Genomic DNA, 15,899 nt, shown 5'->3' with positions numbered 1-15,899 from the left:
AGGTGCTTTTTTTCTTTTCTTTTCTTTTCTTTTCTTTTTGAGAAGGGGAGAGGGGAAGTGGCAGAGGCAGAGGGAGAGGGAGAGAGAGTTTTAAACAGGCTCCATGCCCAGTGCAGAGCCTGACACAGGACTGGATCTCATGACTTGTGAGATCATGACCTGAGCGGAAATCAAGAGTCGGACACTTAACTGACTGAGTCATGCAGGTGCCCCCAAATCAGTCATAACTCTACTTAACTTGTGATATGCCCTAAAATACCTAGTAATGCTAGGAAAAAATGCAGTGGTACTGAACATTGGCTTTGATCCATTAGAAAGAAAGCCCTATAAAAATGGGATTCTAGGAGTGCCTGGGTGGCTCAGTCGTTAGGTGTCTGCCTTCCGCTCAGGTCATGATCCCAGGGTCCTGGGATCGAGCCCCACATCGGGTTCCCTGCTCTGCAGGAAGCCTGCTTCTCCCTCTCCCACTCCCCCTGCTTGTGTTCCCTCTCTTGCTTTGTCTGTTTCTGTCAAATAAATAAATAAAATCTTTAAAAAAAATAAAATAAAAATGGGATTCTTTTTTTATCTGCTGTGTTCAGTGCTTTATCCTAGAACTTGGTTTTACACAGCTAATATTAAAAGTTCTTAATATCTATTTGGGTTTATATTTATAAAGGCATGCTTGTTATATACCTATTAGAAAATGCAGATAAGCAAAAAGAAAATGTATCCATAATCCATTTCCCTATAACAAAATGCTGGTAAAGATTTGGTAAATATGAATATATGCATGATTATTTTTACATGGGCAAACATATATCTGTGTGTGTGTGTGTGTGCATCCACAAATGTGTTTTATTATAGATGGCCCAGGGAATGGGCTGAGTGGCAGATGAACATTTAGAGCTCTCAGCTATGACTAGGATTTCTAATTTCATTCCAAAAGTTTATGAAATAATCAATGTACACACTCTTAAGAGTCTTGAAAACCAGACTCCAAAGACAAAAGGTCATTTACTGAGAGGCAGGAGACAAATTTCTCTGATTTAGTTTTTTCTCTAGCCCCACAGAATTATACTTCATGTAAAATCTCCATTCAGACTGCCTTTTGAATTGTGGCTACCCTCCTTGTTTTTTACCTCTGTTCTGGCAAATGTAAAATGGAGAAAATAAGTGCGGGCATTGTACTGGGTGCTGGGGGACTCAAAAACATAATGTGTTAGGTACATTGTAAGTGTTCAGTGCATGTCATTTTTTATTAAACAGATTATTTTCCAGCATTTTAGTTTGCAGACATAGGGAAAGATCAAATTCAATATAGTTTCACCTCCCCAAATGTCATTTATTCTGAAAGAGTACAGTAAGAATTATGGAGTATTATTGGGATTTCTTTTGGTTTGTTTTGATTTTTTGTATCATTAAGATAGAATTGACATACATCATTGTACAAGTTTAAGGTGAACAGCATACTGGTTTGACTTAAATATATTATGAAATGATTGCCAAAATAAGTTTAGGTACTATCCATAATTTTATACAGGTACAATAAAAAGCAAAAGCAAAAACAAAAACAGTTTTTTTCCTTATAATGAGAAGTCAGGATGTACTCTCTTAACAACTACTGTATACAGTTACGTCATAGAGTAGTGTTAACTACAGTTATCATGTTGTAACTTACATCCCATTTTGACCATGTTCCTGCAATTCCCCTCCCTCCACCTCATCTCCATGACTTGTACTTTTTTTTCTTTATTTTTTATTTTTTAAAGATATTATTTATTTATTTATTTAAGAGAGAGTGAATGAGAGAGAGAGAGAGAGAGAGAGAGAGAAGGAGCCGGGGGAGGGGCAGAAGGAGAGGGAGAAACAGACTCCCCGCTGAGCAGGGAGCATGATGTGGGGCTCAATCCCAGGACCCTGGGATCATGACCTGAGCCAAAGGCAGGCACTTAACCGACTGAGTCACCCAGGTGCCCGTACTTATTTTTTTTAACTGAAGTATAGTTGACATACAACATTAGATTAGTTTCAGGTGTACAACAAAGTGATTCAACAAGTTTATAGGTTATGTTATCTATGCTTACCCACAAGTGTGGCTACCGTCTGTGACCATATAGTGCTATTAAATAACTGACTATATTCCCTCTGCTGTACCCTTTATTCCTGTGACTTAATCATTCCATAACTGGAAGCCTGTATCTCTCACTCCTTTTCACCTATATTGCCACCATCTCCCCAGCCCCCTTCCTTCTGGAAACGATAAGTTTCTTCTGTAATGGGTCTGCTTCTGCTTTTTCCTTTGTTTTACCTCTCAGATTACACATATGAGTGAAATCATATAGTATTTGTGTTTCTCTGACTGACTTATTTCACTTAGCATAATACTCTTCAGGTCCATCCATGTTGTCACAAGTGACAAAAATCTCAACCTTTTTTGTGACTGTATAATATTCCACATTATGTAAAAGCCATAGCTTCTTTATCTATTCATCTGTGGATGGACACTTGGGGTCCTTCCCTGTCTTGGCTATTGTAAATAGTGCTGCAGTACCCGTAAGGATGCATATATCTTTTCAAGTGAGTGTTTTTATTTTCTTTGGGTAAATACCCATTGGTGGTATTGGGATTTCTTTTTAATATGACAAAAATTAAAGATGTTATCCTGACTTTTTTTTATATGTGGTAGTTTTATTCTCATATGTAGGCATACTCAAGAAACGGGGTAATTCAACCAACTTTCACTTTTTTACCGGTAGATGGTATGTCGCCAACACTGTCTAATATGGTAGCCATTAACACGATGTACCTCTTTAATTTAAATTTAAATTAGTTAGCAAGTAAATAAGACAAAAATTCAATTCCTCAGTCGCACCAGTCGTATTTCATGGGCTTAACAGCTATATATGGTTAATACTACCATATTGGACAGTACATATATAGCATATTTCTATCTTTGTGGAATATTTTACTAGACATAATTGATGTAGACAGATCTTGATTGTACCACTTTAAAAGACCCTAAAGTTTGGAATTAGATATCCTGTCTTCAACTCTTGACTCCCCAGATTGCTACATGATGATCAGAGGTTTACTTTACTCTCTGATTTTCCACCCTCTAGTCTCTAAAATAGAATTGTAGGGTCAAATCAGACCACTCTGTTTAAGTGTTGTTGGCACACGGCCAGGGATGTTATTGTTACTACTCCTTCACAGAGGTTGCTCTACTTCTAGAACATCACCCACAAAGACCTGTGCTTCAAGCCCTGTTCCTTATTATTATTTGTTTGGGGTTTTTGCCAATGTCCAAACAGATTTCTTACAGAAGATTTGCTGGCACCAGTCTCCTGTCAGGGAAGGTATCCCACTGCCTGTCCTCACTTTATGTATATTTTACTTCCCTTGTTGATTTGTAACCCTGTCTACCTCATTTTGCTGCCAGTTTGTAGAAGCATAAAAAAAAATTATAATGCTATGCTAAGGCAAGCATAGTTGGAAGGTTAACTCTGAAAATCATGAAATGTCTGACAATACCAAACAATTGTTTTTAATCTTGATTGTCTGTGCTACTCATTGTGACTATTAATATGGATATTGGAAATATGATTATACTATGACAAATTGTTTCTAAGCCTGATAAATTTCTGAAAATTGAACCAGTATGGAAAAATAGAAAAGCCAAATTGCCAGTGTTGTTTTTCTCTTGCCTTATAAGTTTAGAAATGTAATTTATGTTATTAGTTTTGAATATTCCATTGTGATAGATGAAGGGAAACAATGGATACAACAGTACCTTTTCATTATCTGAGCTATGTGTTTGACAATAAAACAAACTGGAACAGAGGCAATAATTGAACATGTACCCAAAATGTATTTGCTAGTAATTCCACCTTGAAGCTAGAATTAAAAGTATCTATTAAAACAAAACTTTTTAGGTTTTTGTGTCAAGAAACGGAGCGTCTAGAATGAAGTACAATGAAAATCATGTGCTTGAAGAATGTGGTACTAGTAGGCAATGCTCAACTGGACTAATGCTAACTATTTTGGTAGTTAAAACTTTGAAGAATGTTTATATGTAAGGAGGTGTACAAACATACCCACTTAAATCATCATAAAACAGAAAAATGTTTTCAAAGTACAACGTAATTTTTCCTAATGAAACTAATACACTCTTTCCTTTAAAAAAGATTTTATTTATTCATTTGAGACACAGAGATACAGAGAGAGAGAGAGCATGAACAGGGGGAGAGGCAGAGGGAGAGGGAGAAGCAGGCTTACTGCTGAGCCAGGAGCCCGATGCGGGGCTCAATCCCAGGACCCTGGGATCATGACCTGAGCCGAAGGCAGAGGCTTAACGACTGAGCCACCCAGGCGCCCCGGAACTAATACACTCTTTATCACAATGCTTAGTTTTTCACTTTATTTTGTGCTTTCTTGTTCACTGCAGTATATGTATACTGTATACAGTATATATACATATAGATGTATATTCATGCGTGGACATAAATGGTATGTGTGTGTACACTTGCTTCACTTTTGTGAGGAAATATTAAAAGAAGCATAGCCTTTGGCAAGTCAGTGAGCCTGCAAATTGGGTGTCAATCACATTTTCTTTAAAGCCAAATATTGACCACTTGAGGCAAAAGTTTTGCCTAGTTTTGTGTTCGGTTCCAACTCTGAAGAGTTTTGCCAAAGATGGGATGGATTAAAATGGCCTTCCTTAATGGAACATAGAATTTTGAGCCCCTTCTTCAGAGGCCACTGCTGCTAAAGAGGAACGTACGGTTCCATTTACTATCTCCTTGAAAAGCTGTAGTTAGGAAATGGGGCTTTCAACCTCTTGCTTGCCACTTGTGTTGTTTCCTGTGTTCCACATAAGCCTTAGTACAGTCTGCTTGAAAGAAAAAGAATTTTTTAGGACAGTGAAGGAGACAAGTAGAGGAAAAGACCTCCAGCCAGATTTAAGGAAAGGAAAAAATGTATATTAATGGTAGAGTAGGGTGGAAAAAGTCTCTATGAAGACAGATTGAGGCCCCAGGGCCTGCTTTCAGAAAATTAAATGAAAATATGAAGAAACATTTTCACCACAGAAGAGAAAGTGAGCTGATTTGGGGGACGAGAGTAGGAATAGGAAAAAGCCTGTGAGACTTCCTCAGTTCAGCAGCTCAAAATTTAGTCAAGTCCTGCTCTCCCGAAGTTTTTTGTTATGAAGTAATTGAGAAAAAGACCTTTGACGCACCCTAACAATCATTGTAAAAACTGTATGCTTTATCACTCACTTAAGAACCAAAACAAAAACTTTGGATTTGAGGAAGAGTTGATTAGTTCATCAATGTGTGTTGCCATATAAGCCCATAATTAAAAAAAAATAATAAACTAAATTCTTTTAAATATAAGACTGTGACATGAATATGATACAGCTTTTAGTTTATAACATTTCATGAACAGAAAATGAAAAATATTTACTCATTTTGTCAAAAATCATTTTAGTGTAATAATATGCTTTTTCAAAAAGGTGGGGCTGGATATAAATTATATTTGTATGCTTCTTTTCAATATGTATATTACTTACAAGAAAGGCAAACAGAAAATTATATGGTCCTCACATTCTCCAGATTTTTTATATTCAGTATTATGAAAGCTGATAAAGAAATAGCATGCACTTTAGTTTTATACAAACAAATGATCATGAAGTGTTCTGAATCAGTGACAATATATAATGTGGTTGGCATTCTTTCAAATGAATGTCATAACATGTTATTTTCCTTCTTTCTTGTTTTGTTCTGAGGTTTTGTATAAGAGTTAAATCAAGCTGATTAAATCATTTCAGTACCGTAAGGGGGAGGGAAGCAGAGACGAGAGGATTAGCTCACCAGGCAGGATGGGTTAGGTCATAGTTTATCCGAACATAACTCAAGTGCTGTGTTTTCCAAGTCTGGAAGTTACGGTCATGTCAGAGGTCAGTTCCAAAATGTCTTTTATCGTAAGTGTGAACTGCTTATTCCTGCAGCTGGCCTAGCTTTAGTTGGTTAGGTAGAATTAGTCAGGTATGTATATTTTTGAAAACTCAGGATTGTCTTCAATTCTCTGCCTTCTTTTGTTTTTTTAAAAATAACTATATTAGTTTGTATTAGACATACAGTGACACTTTTGTTAAGAAAAATCAATTTATAATTATATCTTTTTTGATAGCTATTATCAAATAGAATTAATGTGAAGCATAGAGCTGTATTTGAAATAAGTACGACTTCAGTAAAAACAAAAAACTGAAAGAAAGATGTAAAGCAGTGTTTTTCGAAATGTGGGTTGTGACCCATTAATGGTTGGTAAATTCAATTTAGAGGGTCTTTGACAGAATTTTAAGAATGAAATAGAAGAAAAGAGAAGAGATTAACATGGAAAAGAAAGCTTGGGGCAGTTACAGAACCTACTAATGTTGAGGGCGAGAGAGGGAGAATAAAAGGCTTCTCCTGGATTCACGTGTAAATTGTTTTTCTTACTTTTTCTTACCCTTGGCCTTGGTCTGTCATCCATTAGTGCAGAATAAAGAGGGTGGATTTGGCAGCTGTGGAACTCTTAAGCCTGTAAAATGGGAATATTGCAATCTACCTCGAAGAGTTAACGTGGGAATTAAGTGAGACGATCCATGTTAAAGCCTCCAGGACGGTTCCTGCCACATATTCAACACTCAATAAATAGTAGCTTTACATATTAACACTGTGAATGATGAAAGTAATTTCATAATCCATTAAATGATATGCTGGGTTCTTGAGACGGCTGGAGGAGATGCCAGGTACTCCATCAAAGTTACTTATCCAAGAAAATGGACAAGAGCATGAGATGTGGTTAGGTAGAGGCATGCTCCGGACTGATAGGCTTACAGAACTGTGTTTGGTTGGGATTATTCCCTCCATTCTAGTAACTCCCATTTGATTAGGAATCTAGCAGCCATTCAGCCCATTAGCCATTTCACCCAAACACCTCTTGTTTGCCAAATGAACCTTAAATGATAATTGGGGTTTGCCTTCAGGTCTTGTCAGGTACACATGATCTGGTATCACATGCATCTCTGTTAGATGGAATTAACCATTTATTATAAAGGAGTTTCAGTTCAATCATTATCGCCTAAATAATCTGCTGTCATCAGCTATTGCTGATGACAGGCATTCCAGTTCTCTACCCTTGTCTTGGAATAAGCACAGTGAATGGGTTTCAGAAATAAAGTTATGAACCATATTAAAACTAAAGTACGGTCATATGTTCTTTCCTCTCTAATCAAATGTCTGTGGTATTCAAGCCGATTGTTGTTTATGTTCCCTTTCTTACGCATGGGCCGATTTCTTGATGGGAAAAAGGATGTTTTATTCATGGTGCCCACAAATATTTGACATAAATATGTGTTTTTCTGAATGAATGATTCCTGATTATCAACATATAAATCATACTGTGACAGACTCAAGTCTCTTCTTCAGTGTTTTGTGAAAGGCCAATTTTCAGTATCTTCTTAGCTGATTTGTTCTTGCCACTTCCTAAAGCAGAGAAAGGTGGAAGAGGAAAGTGGTTTTTCATGTGTTCAAATCTGTCCATCAGCTCACCCTGGACAAGAGGATTCTGACCCCAACATGCTCTTACAGGCAGGAGGAGCAATTTCCATGTCCCTGAATACCAAAAAACTCTGAATTATTTACAGTAATCATAGAATATGTCTGACTCTGCTATCCTAGAGTTCCAGAGAATTTGGCTATTTTTTACCTAAAAATATATAGTTCTCTAAAAGGTCTGTGCATTATCTATTTTCTTAGTTGTCTTTTTCTTTGAAAGCACTGTATGGATACCTTTAAGAATATAAAGGCAATTTTTTTTTTCCAGGTCTGAGAATGAATAAAGGTGCCATCACCCCCCCCCGTACTTCTCCTGCAAATACGTGTTCCCCAGAAGTAATCCATCTGAAGGACATTGTCTGTTATCTGTCTCTTCTTGAAAGAGGAAGACCTGAGGATAAACTCGAATGTATGTGTTTCTTTATTTCCTTTACTTATCACGGCAGGGGGTAGGGAAGGCACTAGATAGTGATGAATTTAAAACTGTATCTACTACGGTTGTCTGAGTTTTCATTAAATGAAGTGACTTTGGTTAATAAATAAAAATTCCTTCAATTGGGAATCAGACAAAAGATATTATGAATCTATCAATTTCAGGTTTTTATCAGGTTCCATTTATTAGGGAGTATTTCTTGAGCGTGTTGGTCTGTCAAATGACTTTTTCTTGACTGTCCCTCAGTTTGGTAACACGATGATATTGGAAAATGTCATTTGAGTTGTTTTGAAAAACCTTTATTTCTAGTATGTGAGGAGGTCTTCCCCTTAGTCAACAAGGGGGTTCACTGTACACAGACAACCTGAGTCTCTGTTGGCCATCTTCCTTGAAAACTTCAGCACTGATACTTTCTTTGCCAGGGATAAATGATTTCTCACATGTCACACATGAAAGTTTCATGTATAGGAGTTGACTCTGGATATTATAAATAAACAATAGCTCTGTTTTTTTTTCTCTTCTACAATAGAGCGGGTATTTCAGACAGAGAATTTCCATCTAGTTGAAAGGAAGTAAATGGCTGTCTTTAATAAACTATAGTGTCTGAGCTCTCTCTGGTGGCAAACTGTACTCATTGCAATGCAGGAAAATATTTTTCAAGTATTTACTCTAAGCCTGAACATTTAATAACATAGTCTGTCTCCAAAGCCCCTGCTAAACATAGAGCTGGTGGCTTGTTCAGTAATTTGATTAACTTGATTGTATTGGATGGCATTAAAATGAATTAAAAGTTGTTGCTACTGAAACGATAGTGAAGATAATAAATCCTAAATTTGTTATTTTCAAGCAAATATAGAACACCGTGAGGTCTCACAATTATGTAACATGTTGATAATATTTCTCTTACTAACAAAGAATTTACTATAGTATGACTAAGTCATACCTGTGTAAGTTATGAGTATACCATATTAGCATCATTTTTTAAAATACATGTTTATTATTCCTAAATGTCGAATATTTGCATTTCAAGATTTATTTGTATTCCTAAGAACATACAGAAATCTCTCTCATTCCAAAATAAATATTAATGTTCAGGGAATTTCTATTGAAGCGATGGCCAAGGAGAAAGTTTGCTCAGGTGTTATCAGGTCCGTGTTTGGGATGATTTTAAAAATACAAAGGCACAGAATTTTTTCCAGGTCTGAGAAGAAATGAAGGCACCACCACTCTTGTGTAACATGCTCTTTGTGTCGCACTTTAATTATTTTTATGTCAACTGGAACTACGCATCAGGGTGGTTTTATTTTTAAGATAGAATTCCTGAGAGGCATGTTTTTAAATTTTCAATGTGGTTTTATGTATCAACAGTCTTTGTCCACAACTACAGGCAAAATGTCACTTAAACTTAAAAACACTTGATGAATCAGGTCAAACCCGACGTACCACTGAACTTTCTTCATTTTTTTTAAAGGTTTTTATTTATTTATTGAGAGAGAGAGAATGGTAGAGAGAGAGCATGAGAGGGAGGAAGGTCAGAGGGAGAAGCAGACTCCCTGCCGAGCAGGGAGCCCGATGCGGGACTTGATCGTGGGACTCCAGGATCATGACCTGAGCCAAAGGCAGTCGCTTAATCAACTGAGCCACCCAGGCACCCGATTCTTCATTGTTTTTAAATCCCTTCCCTCTGTGCTGTCTTTGAATTTTCCATCTCTTTTTATTTTATTTTTTTAAAGATTTTTATTTGAGAGAGAGAGAGTGAGAGAGAAAGCACGAGCGGGGGTAGGGGGGTGGGGAGGGAGAAGCAGACTCCCTGCTGAGCAGGGAGCTCGATGTAGAGCTCGATCCCAGGACCCCGAGATCATGACCTGAGCCGAAGGCAGATGCTTAACACACTGAGCTGCCCAGGCACTCCTGAATTTTCCAGCTCTTTTTCAAGCCTACATCAGATCCAGGCGTGTTTTCCTTTTTCCTTAACTGTTGCTTCAGACTCTTGTCATGGGTAGAATTGTTGGGGCCTGACACCATCTCTGTGATTTTCACCAGAGTCTTCAAAGTACATGAATGTCTGCTTCAGAATACATGAAGTTGTGCCTCCGATCCTGCTCTGCTCCATTTTCCATCTCCGCTGTCCTCCGATGCGGAGGAACTTAACCTGGTCCTTAATTACTGGGAGCTTGTTTTTTGTCTGTTTCTTAAATGCCGGTGCCCGGCCCCTTCTCACATCAGTTAGTTCAGAATCCATTCCTCTCACCCACTCTCCTGTCAATGGACTAGACCTTGTTCCTCGTCTACCATCAAACATTTCATGTATCCTTCTATGGTCATGGATTTTTAAATTTTTAAACTTGAAATTTATTTTCAGTAATACTTGAAAGAAATTGAATATTTGTGGTTAATATATACTATTTCCAAAAGGGTGGCAACTTATTAAACACAATATAAACTAGAGGAAAGAAAAAATAAAATGGAAAAGGTAATTAAAATTAACATAGAAATAAATATGAACAAGTGCCTAATACATTTAACTTTGGCTGTTGAATGCTGAATTTGGATCTTAATTTCTAGGTAGCTAAACAAAAAGGAATACATGTACATTGGCTTAGACCAGAAGTTCTTAACCTTTATCACATATAAGATCACCTGCAGGGCTTATGAACACACAGCTTGTTCTGGGCCCCAAATGCAGTATAGGCAATTCAGCAGGCCTGGAGGGGGCCCTTAGAATTTTTATTTATAACAAGTTTCCAGGTGATGCTGAAATTTCAGCTCTAGAGACCACATTTTGAGGAGCCCTGATTTATGTAGTTCCTCTGGTCCATGAAAAGAGAGAGACACACACAATTTCTCTAAAAGGAGGATTGTTTCTCGTAATTACTGAATGGCGGCAGTATTTGGTAGGTTCTTTGACCTGGGTTATTAGATAAAATAATGGCATTGTTGGAAATGTTTATAAAAGGAATACTAAATCTGTTCATCACTTAACTAGCACCTCTCATCTTCCCACCTGTCTTTTTTGTCAGGCGTTTACAAAATATTTAGAAAAATCTTTTTCTTTTCATTGAAAGGAAACAAACAAAAGCTCTTGAACTTTCCACTGATTATATGTCGTTTCTTCACATTACTTTACTTTCTCCAATCATATTTTCTCACCGAGAACTTTGCTTATACTGAGGCCTGATCAGGTAGATGGTGTTTACTCACCTGCTGCCGTGGACCCTTGCAGAGTAGGTGTGCATGTGCATGTGTGTGCATGCAGGTTTTTGTGCATACGTGTTGAGGTTGTGGGGGATTCCATTTTTCTCTCTCCTTGTTGGTATCAGTTACCAACCACACTGATGCATGGATGAGAACACTGTACCAAGGCAGATTTGCCCTCTTCACCCTAAGCCTGCTACAATACTTTGTGGGGACTCTTTCAGTATCTTCCTCTTTTAGTTTCCTTGCACTCCTCAAATTCTGTGACCTCACCCCCATTTTATTTCAGCCACCCACTTCTGCAGCAATTTCCCATGCCTTGTAATTTCCAAAGATTGTTCTTTTTCTAAAATTTTAAACTCTAATAGTTTACTTGGACCACAGACTATGGTCACTTAACTTCCCCCTCTCCTACTTTTAAATATAGCATAGCACAGTATTTAAGAGCCTAGACTCTTGGTTTCACTAACTGAACGCAGCCTAGCTTTGACACTTATGAGTGACTGGGAGACTTTGAAAAAAACAAAAAAACTCCTTAGGCTCAGTTTCTTCAACTTGTAAAACTAGAATCATAGTAATATTTATCTCATATGTTTGCTATGAAAATTAAATGAACCAGTATTTGCTCACATAAATTCCTTCACATTTCCTAGTTCACATAAATATTTGTTCTGTGAAATAAAATAAGTTAAGTATTTTTGTCTCTTAACCATTTCCCTTCCTCCTGAATTTGCCTGCTGCTCTTTGGACCCCCGTCCCTTCAACTATAGACTGACCGCCATAATCCATGATGCCGATCATTCTTTGACACTTAGTTTTAGGCACACAATTTCTTTGTTTGTATACTGAGGTGGCAGAGATTTAGTAAAATAAAAAGATCATTCTATGGGTCATAACTCTACTCAAAACCTCAGTTGGCCTACATGCCTTCGGTGTTTCGCTAGTCATCAACTTCTAGCTAAAAGTTAATCCAGATACTTCATTGTTCCAACACCTACCTGTTTAATCATCATCTCACTCATTAGGTATGAATTCTTGTAACTTTCTCTCATGTTACCTAAAACTTGTCAACTTCTAGACATGTTCTTTCCTCTTCCTCTTCTGACTCAGGATGAATGTGTCCCTTTGACAGTTCCCTGTTGAATAATACATAAACCGAAGGCCTTAACTTAGCAGCTATAAACTGACTTGACTCCACAATTTGATCCCCCTTCCTTTGTCACTCTTGCATTTGACTTTGACCTGCACACACAGGCATGAGCACTGTCCCCTTCACCTGGATCTACTTTTCAATCATCAGACAAACCCCAAACTTTTCCATCTTTATACCTTTGCTTCTAATGTGCATTTGTTGGGGGTGTTCTTTCTCAGTGTATAACAGAGCCACTCCAGTATTCACTTGAGGCTCAGCTCATGTCATGAATCCTCTTGCCACCTCCTAATCAAATTCATTTTACTCTTTCTTGGACCCTTGTGCTGTGTCTAACTTCCCGCCCTAGCACCTACCACGTGTGTGTGTATTTCAACAGACAGATGCTCATTAAATGATATTTAAATAGAATTGTATTGAAGTCAGTGGGTGCTTGAGAAGAGAAAAATAATGTGAATTATTTAGGACATGGAATGATACTAAATTCATTTACACTGCAACTTTTAAAAAAAAGATTTTATTTATTTATTTGAGAGAGAGAGAGAACACAAGTGAGGAGGAGGAGCAGAGGGAAAGGGAGAACACTCTCTGCTGAACAGGGAACTCGATGCGGGACTTGATCCCAGGGCCCCGGGATTATGACCCGAGCTGAAGGCAGACCCTTAACCGAATGAGCCATACAGGTGCCCCTATACTGTGACTTTAAGGTACACAGTGTTCACATTTGGAGAGGTGTTTATAAATTATTAATAATTTAAGTAGAATAATTTTTGTTAGCTTATATTTAACGAAAATGTATTACTGAAGAGAAATCGGTTGGAAAATAACCAGAATATAGATAATTGGTCTACAGATAATGAAGACTAACCTGTATGTTAAAGTCGCTGCTATGTATTAATCGTAGAACCATTGGATTTAACACTGAAGAGATCCTAAAGATCAGGTAGTCAATTCCCCTATAGTGTCAATGAAAAAACTAAAGCCCAGAGAGACTTGTTATTAATTATTGCACTAGTTTATCTGGCTGTGACTAATACCCGTGACTTCTGCTTTACTGTATAAGTGCTCTTTTTATTTTGAAAAGCTTCCTTTCCTTATCTTTATTATCATTTCTCTGAGGGAAAAAGGAGAAAATATTGCTTCATTACATTAGATGTCACAATGTCACAAACTCCAAGCAGCTAATTTTTTTTCACCTCTGCCCCGAGAGCTTATTAAGTAGGTCTCAAAATATATAAAACAGTAAAAAATTATGAATTAAAAAATTCCAGCTTAAATGCCTTTTAAAAATACAGTCTAATGCTTAATAACAAATTCCATATTAATATTTTTATTATCAATAATATGTTATGCCAAGTATTAAAAACACTGGAGTGTATTTGGTAGGATGTTCAAGGAGAAGACAGATTAAAAATTTGTGAATCTTGGGTGCCTGGGTGGCTCAGATGGTTAAGCGTCTGCCGTCGGCTCAGGTCATGATCCCAGGGTCCTGGGATCGAGTCCCGCATCAGGCTCCCTGCTCCTTGGGAGCCTGCTTCTCCCTCTGCCTCTCTCTCTCTCTCTCTCTCTGTCTCTGTCTCTCATGAATAAATAAATAAAAAGTTAAAAAAAAAAAACCTTGTGAATCTTTTGGAAGAGAAAAAATTCTAGATATAAAGAATGAACCTTATATTGCATAATATGCCTTTGCCCTGATCCTTTAACCAAATTCATGTGTGGGTGCATAATTGTTTCTATATAAAGGGAAGTTACATGAATTTAAAAATAGAGAAAAAGTGGGTTAAACTAGCTTGTAACTTTGAAAAAGGTACCCACATTTGGAAGTTATCATGTTGACAGAGTAATTTTATATTGGGCTTAAAATATTTTTGCACCTAAAAATGTGTATCCTTATTATGTTCGTTTTAAGAATAAGAACTGTTCACCGTTTAACTTGACCTTGGAGCCTAACTTTACTTTTAAATTCTAAGAAGAAATAATCTTATAATAATATTTGAAGATAGGTATTAATTTTATCATAGGTATTTAATATTATTCAAATGTAGTTTTAAAAGGGAAAGATCCTATAGGCTTGCCAAGACAATTTTTCCCCATGGTGCTAATAACTGCCATTTTTATTTCATTAGTTTCTCTATTTCTGTATAACTAATCAATTTCCAAATCCTCCACCATAAATTCTGGTCTGGAAATTTGTGTCCTTCATTTGTTCTTTAATCTTTTCATTGTTAATAACTTTCTCCTTTAGTTTACTTGTTCTCTCTTCCTAGAACCATTATTATTGGATGTTGACACTCCCAAAACAGAAATTTGAATTATTTTTCTTTATTTTCCTATTTTCCAACATTCCTGCTATGTCTTTTTTTTTTCCTTTGGACATTGGGGACATCTTCTACATCTGTGATAAGTTTTTGTTTTACTTTTTTTTAAATTTTATTTTATTCTGTTTGTTAATCACCATACCTTATATCATTACTTTTTGATGTAGTGATCCATAATTCATTGTCTGTGTATAACACCCAGTGCTCCAATCAATACGTGCCCTCTTTAATCCCCATCACCAGGCTAAGCCATCCCCCCCTTCCCCTCTAGAACTCTCAGTTTGTTTCTCAGAGTCCATAGTCTCTCCGTGGTTCGTCTCCCCCTCCGATTTCCCCCCCTTCATTTTTCCCTTCCTACTATCTTACCTCTTTGGTTAGATTTATTCCTAGGTATCTTTTCTTTTTTTTTAACATATAATGTATTATTTGTTTCAGAGGTACAGGTCTGTGATTCATCGGTCTTACTCAGTTTGAGCGCTCACCATAGCATATACCCTCCCCAGTGTCTATCACCCAGCCACCCCATCCCTCCCACCCCCACCATGCCAGCAAACCTCAGTTTGTTTCCTGAGATTAAGAATTCCTCATATCGGTGAGGTCATATGATATATGTCTTTCTCTGATTGACTTATGTCACTTAGAATAACACCCTCCAGTTCCATCCATGTCGTTGCAAATGGCAAGATTTCTTTTTTTTGATGGCTGCATACTATTCCATTTTATATATACACCACATCTTCTTTATCCATTTAATTGACATCTTGGCTCTTTCCATAGTTTGGCTGTTGTGGACATTGCTGCTGTAAACATCGGGGTGCACGTACCCTTTCCGATCCCTACATTTGTATCTTTGGGGTAAATACCCAGTAGTGCAATTGCTTGGTCGTATGGTAGCTCTATTTTCAACTGTTTGAGGAACCTCCATACTGTTTTCCAGAGTGGTTGCACCAGCTTGCATTCCCACCAACAGTGTAGGAGGGTTCCCCTTTCTCCGCATCCCCGCCAACATCTGTCGTTTCCTGACTTGTTCATTTTAGCCATTCTGACTGGTGTGAGGTGGTATCTCATTGAATGGGTTTTGATTTGGATTTCCCTGATGCCGAGCGATGTTGAGCACTTTTTCATGTGTCTGTTGGCCATTTGGTTGTCTTCTTTGGAAAAATGTCTGTTTATGTCCTCTGCCCATTCTTGATTGGATTATTTGTTCTTTGGGTGTTGAGTTT

The 15,899-nt window shown here is 37.3% G+C and overlaps 1 protein-coding gene across 9 annotated transcripts in view; it reads left to right on the top strand.

Moving 5' to 3' along the window:
- The window catches only part of DGKB (diacylglycerol kinase beta), a 710,493-nt gene that overhangs the window by 173,253 nt on the left and 521,341 nt on the right, over positions 1–15,899 (top strand). For all 9 annotated transcript variants that reach the window (XM_025873283.2, XM_025873279.2, XM_025873282.2 and 6 more), the window contains one exon: positions 7,849–7,989. In XM_025873283.2, coding sequence (XP_025729068.1) covers positions 7,849–7,989 — 141 coding nt within the window. The remainder of the gene's footprint in view (positions 1–7,848; positions 7,990–15,899) is intronic.

The sequence above is a fragment of the Callorhinus ursinus genome, unplaced genomic scaffold, assembly GCF_003265705.2.
Source record: "Callorhinus ursinus isolate GAN/ISIS: 27379988/994484 unplaced genomic scaffold, GSC_fseal_2.0 scaffold12, whole genome shotgun sequence".
Lineage (NCBI taxonomy): Eukaryota > Metazoa > Chordata > Mammalia > Carnivora > Otariidae > Callorhinus > Callorhinus ursinus.
This window is presented reverse-complemented; position numbering and strand designations above follow the sequence as displayed.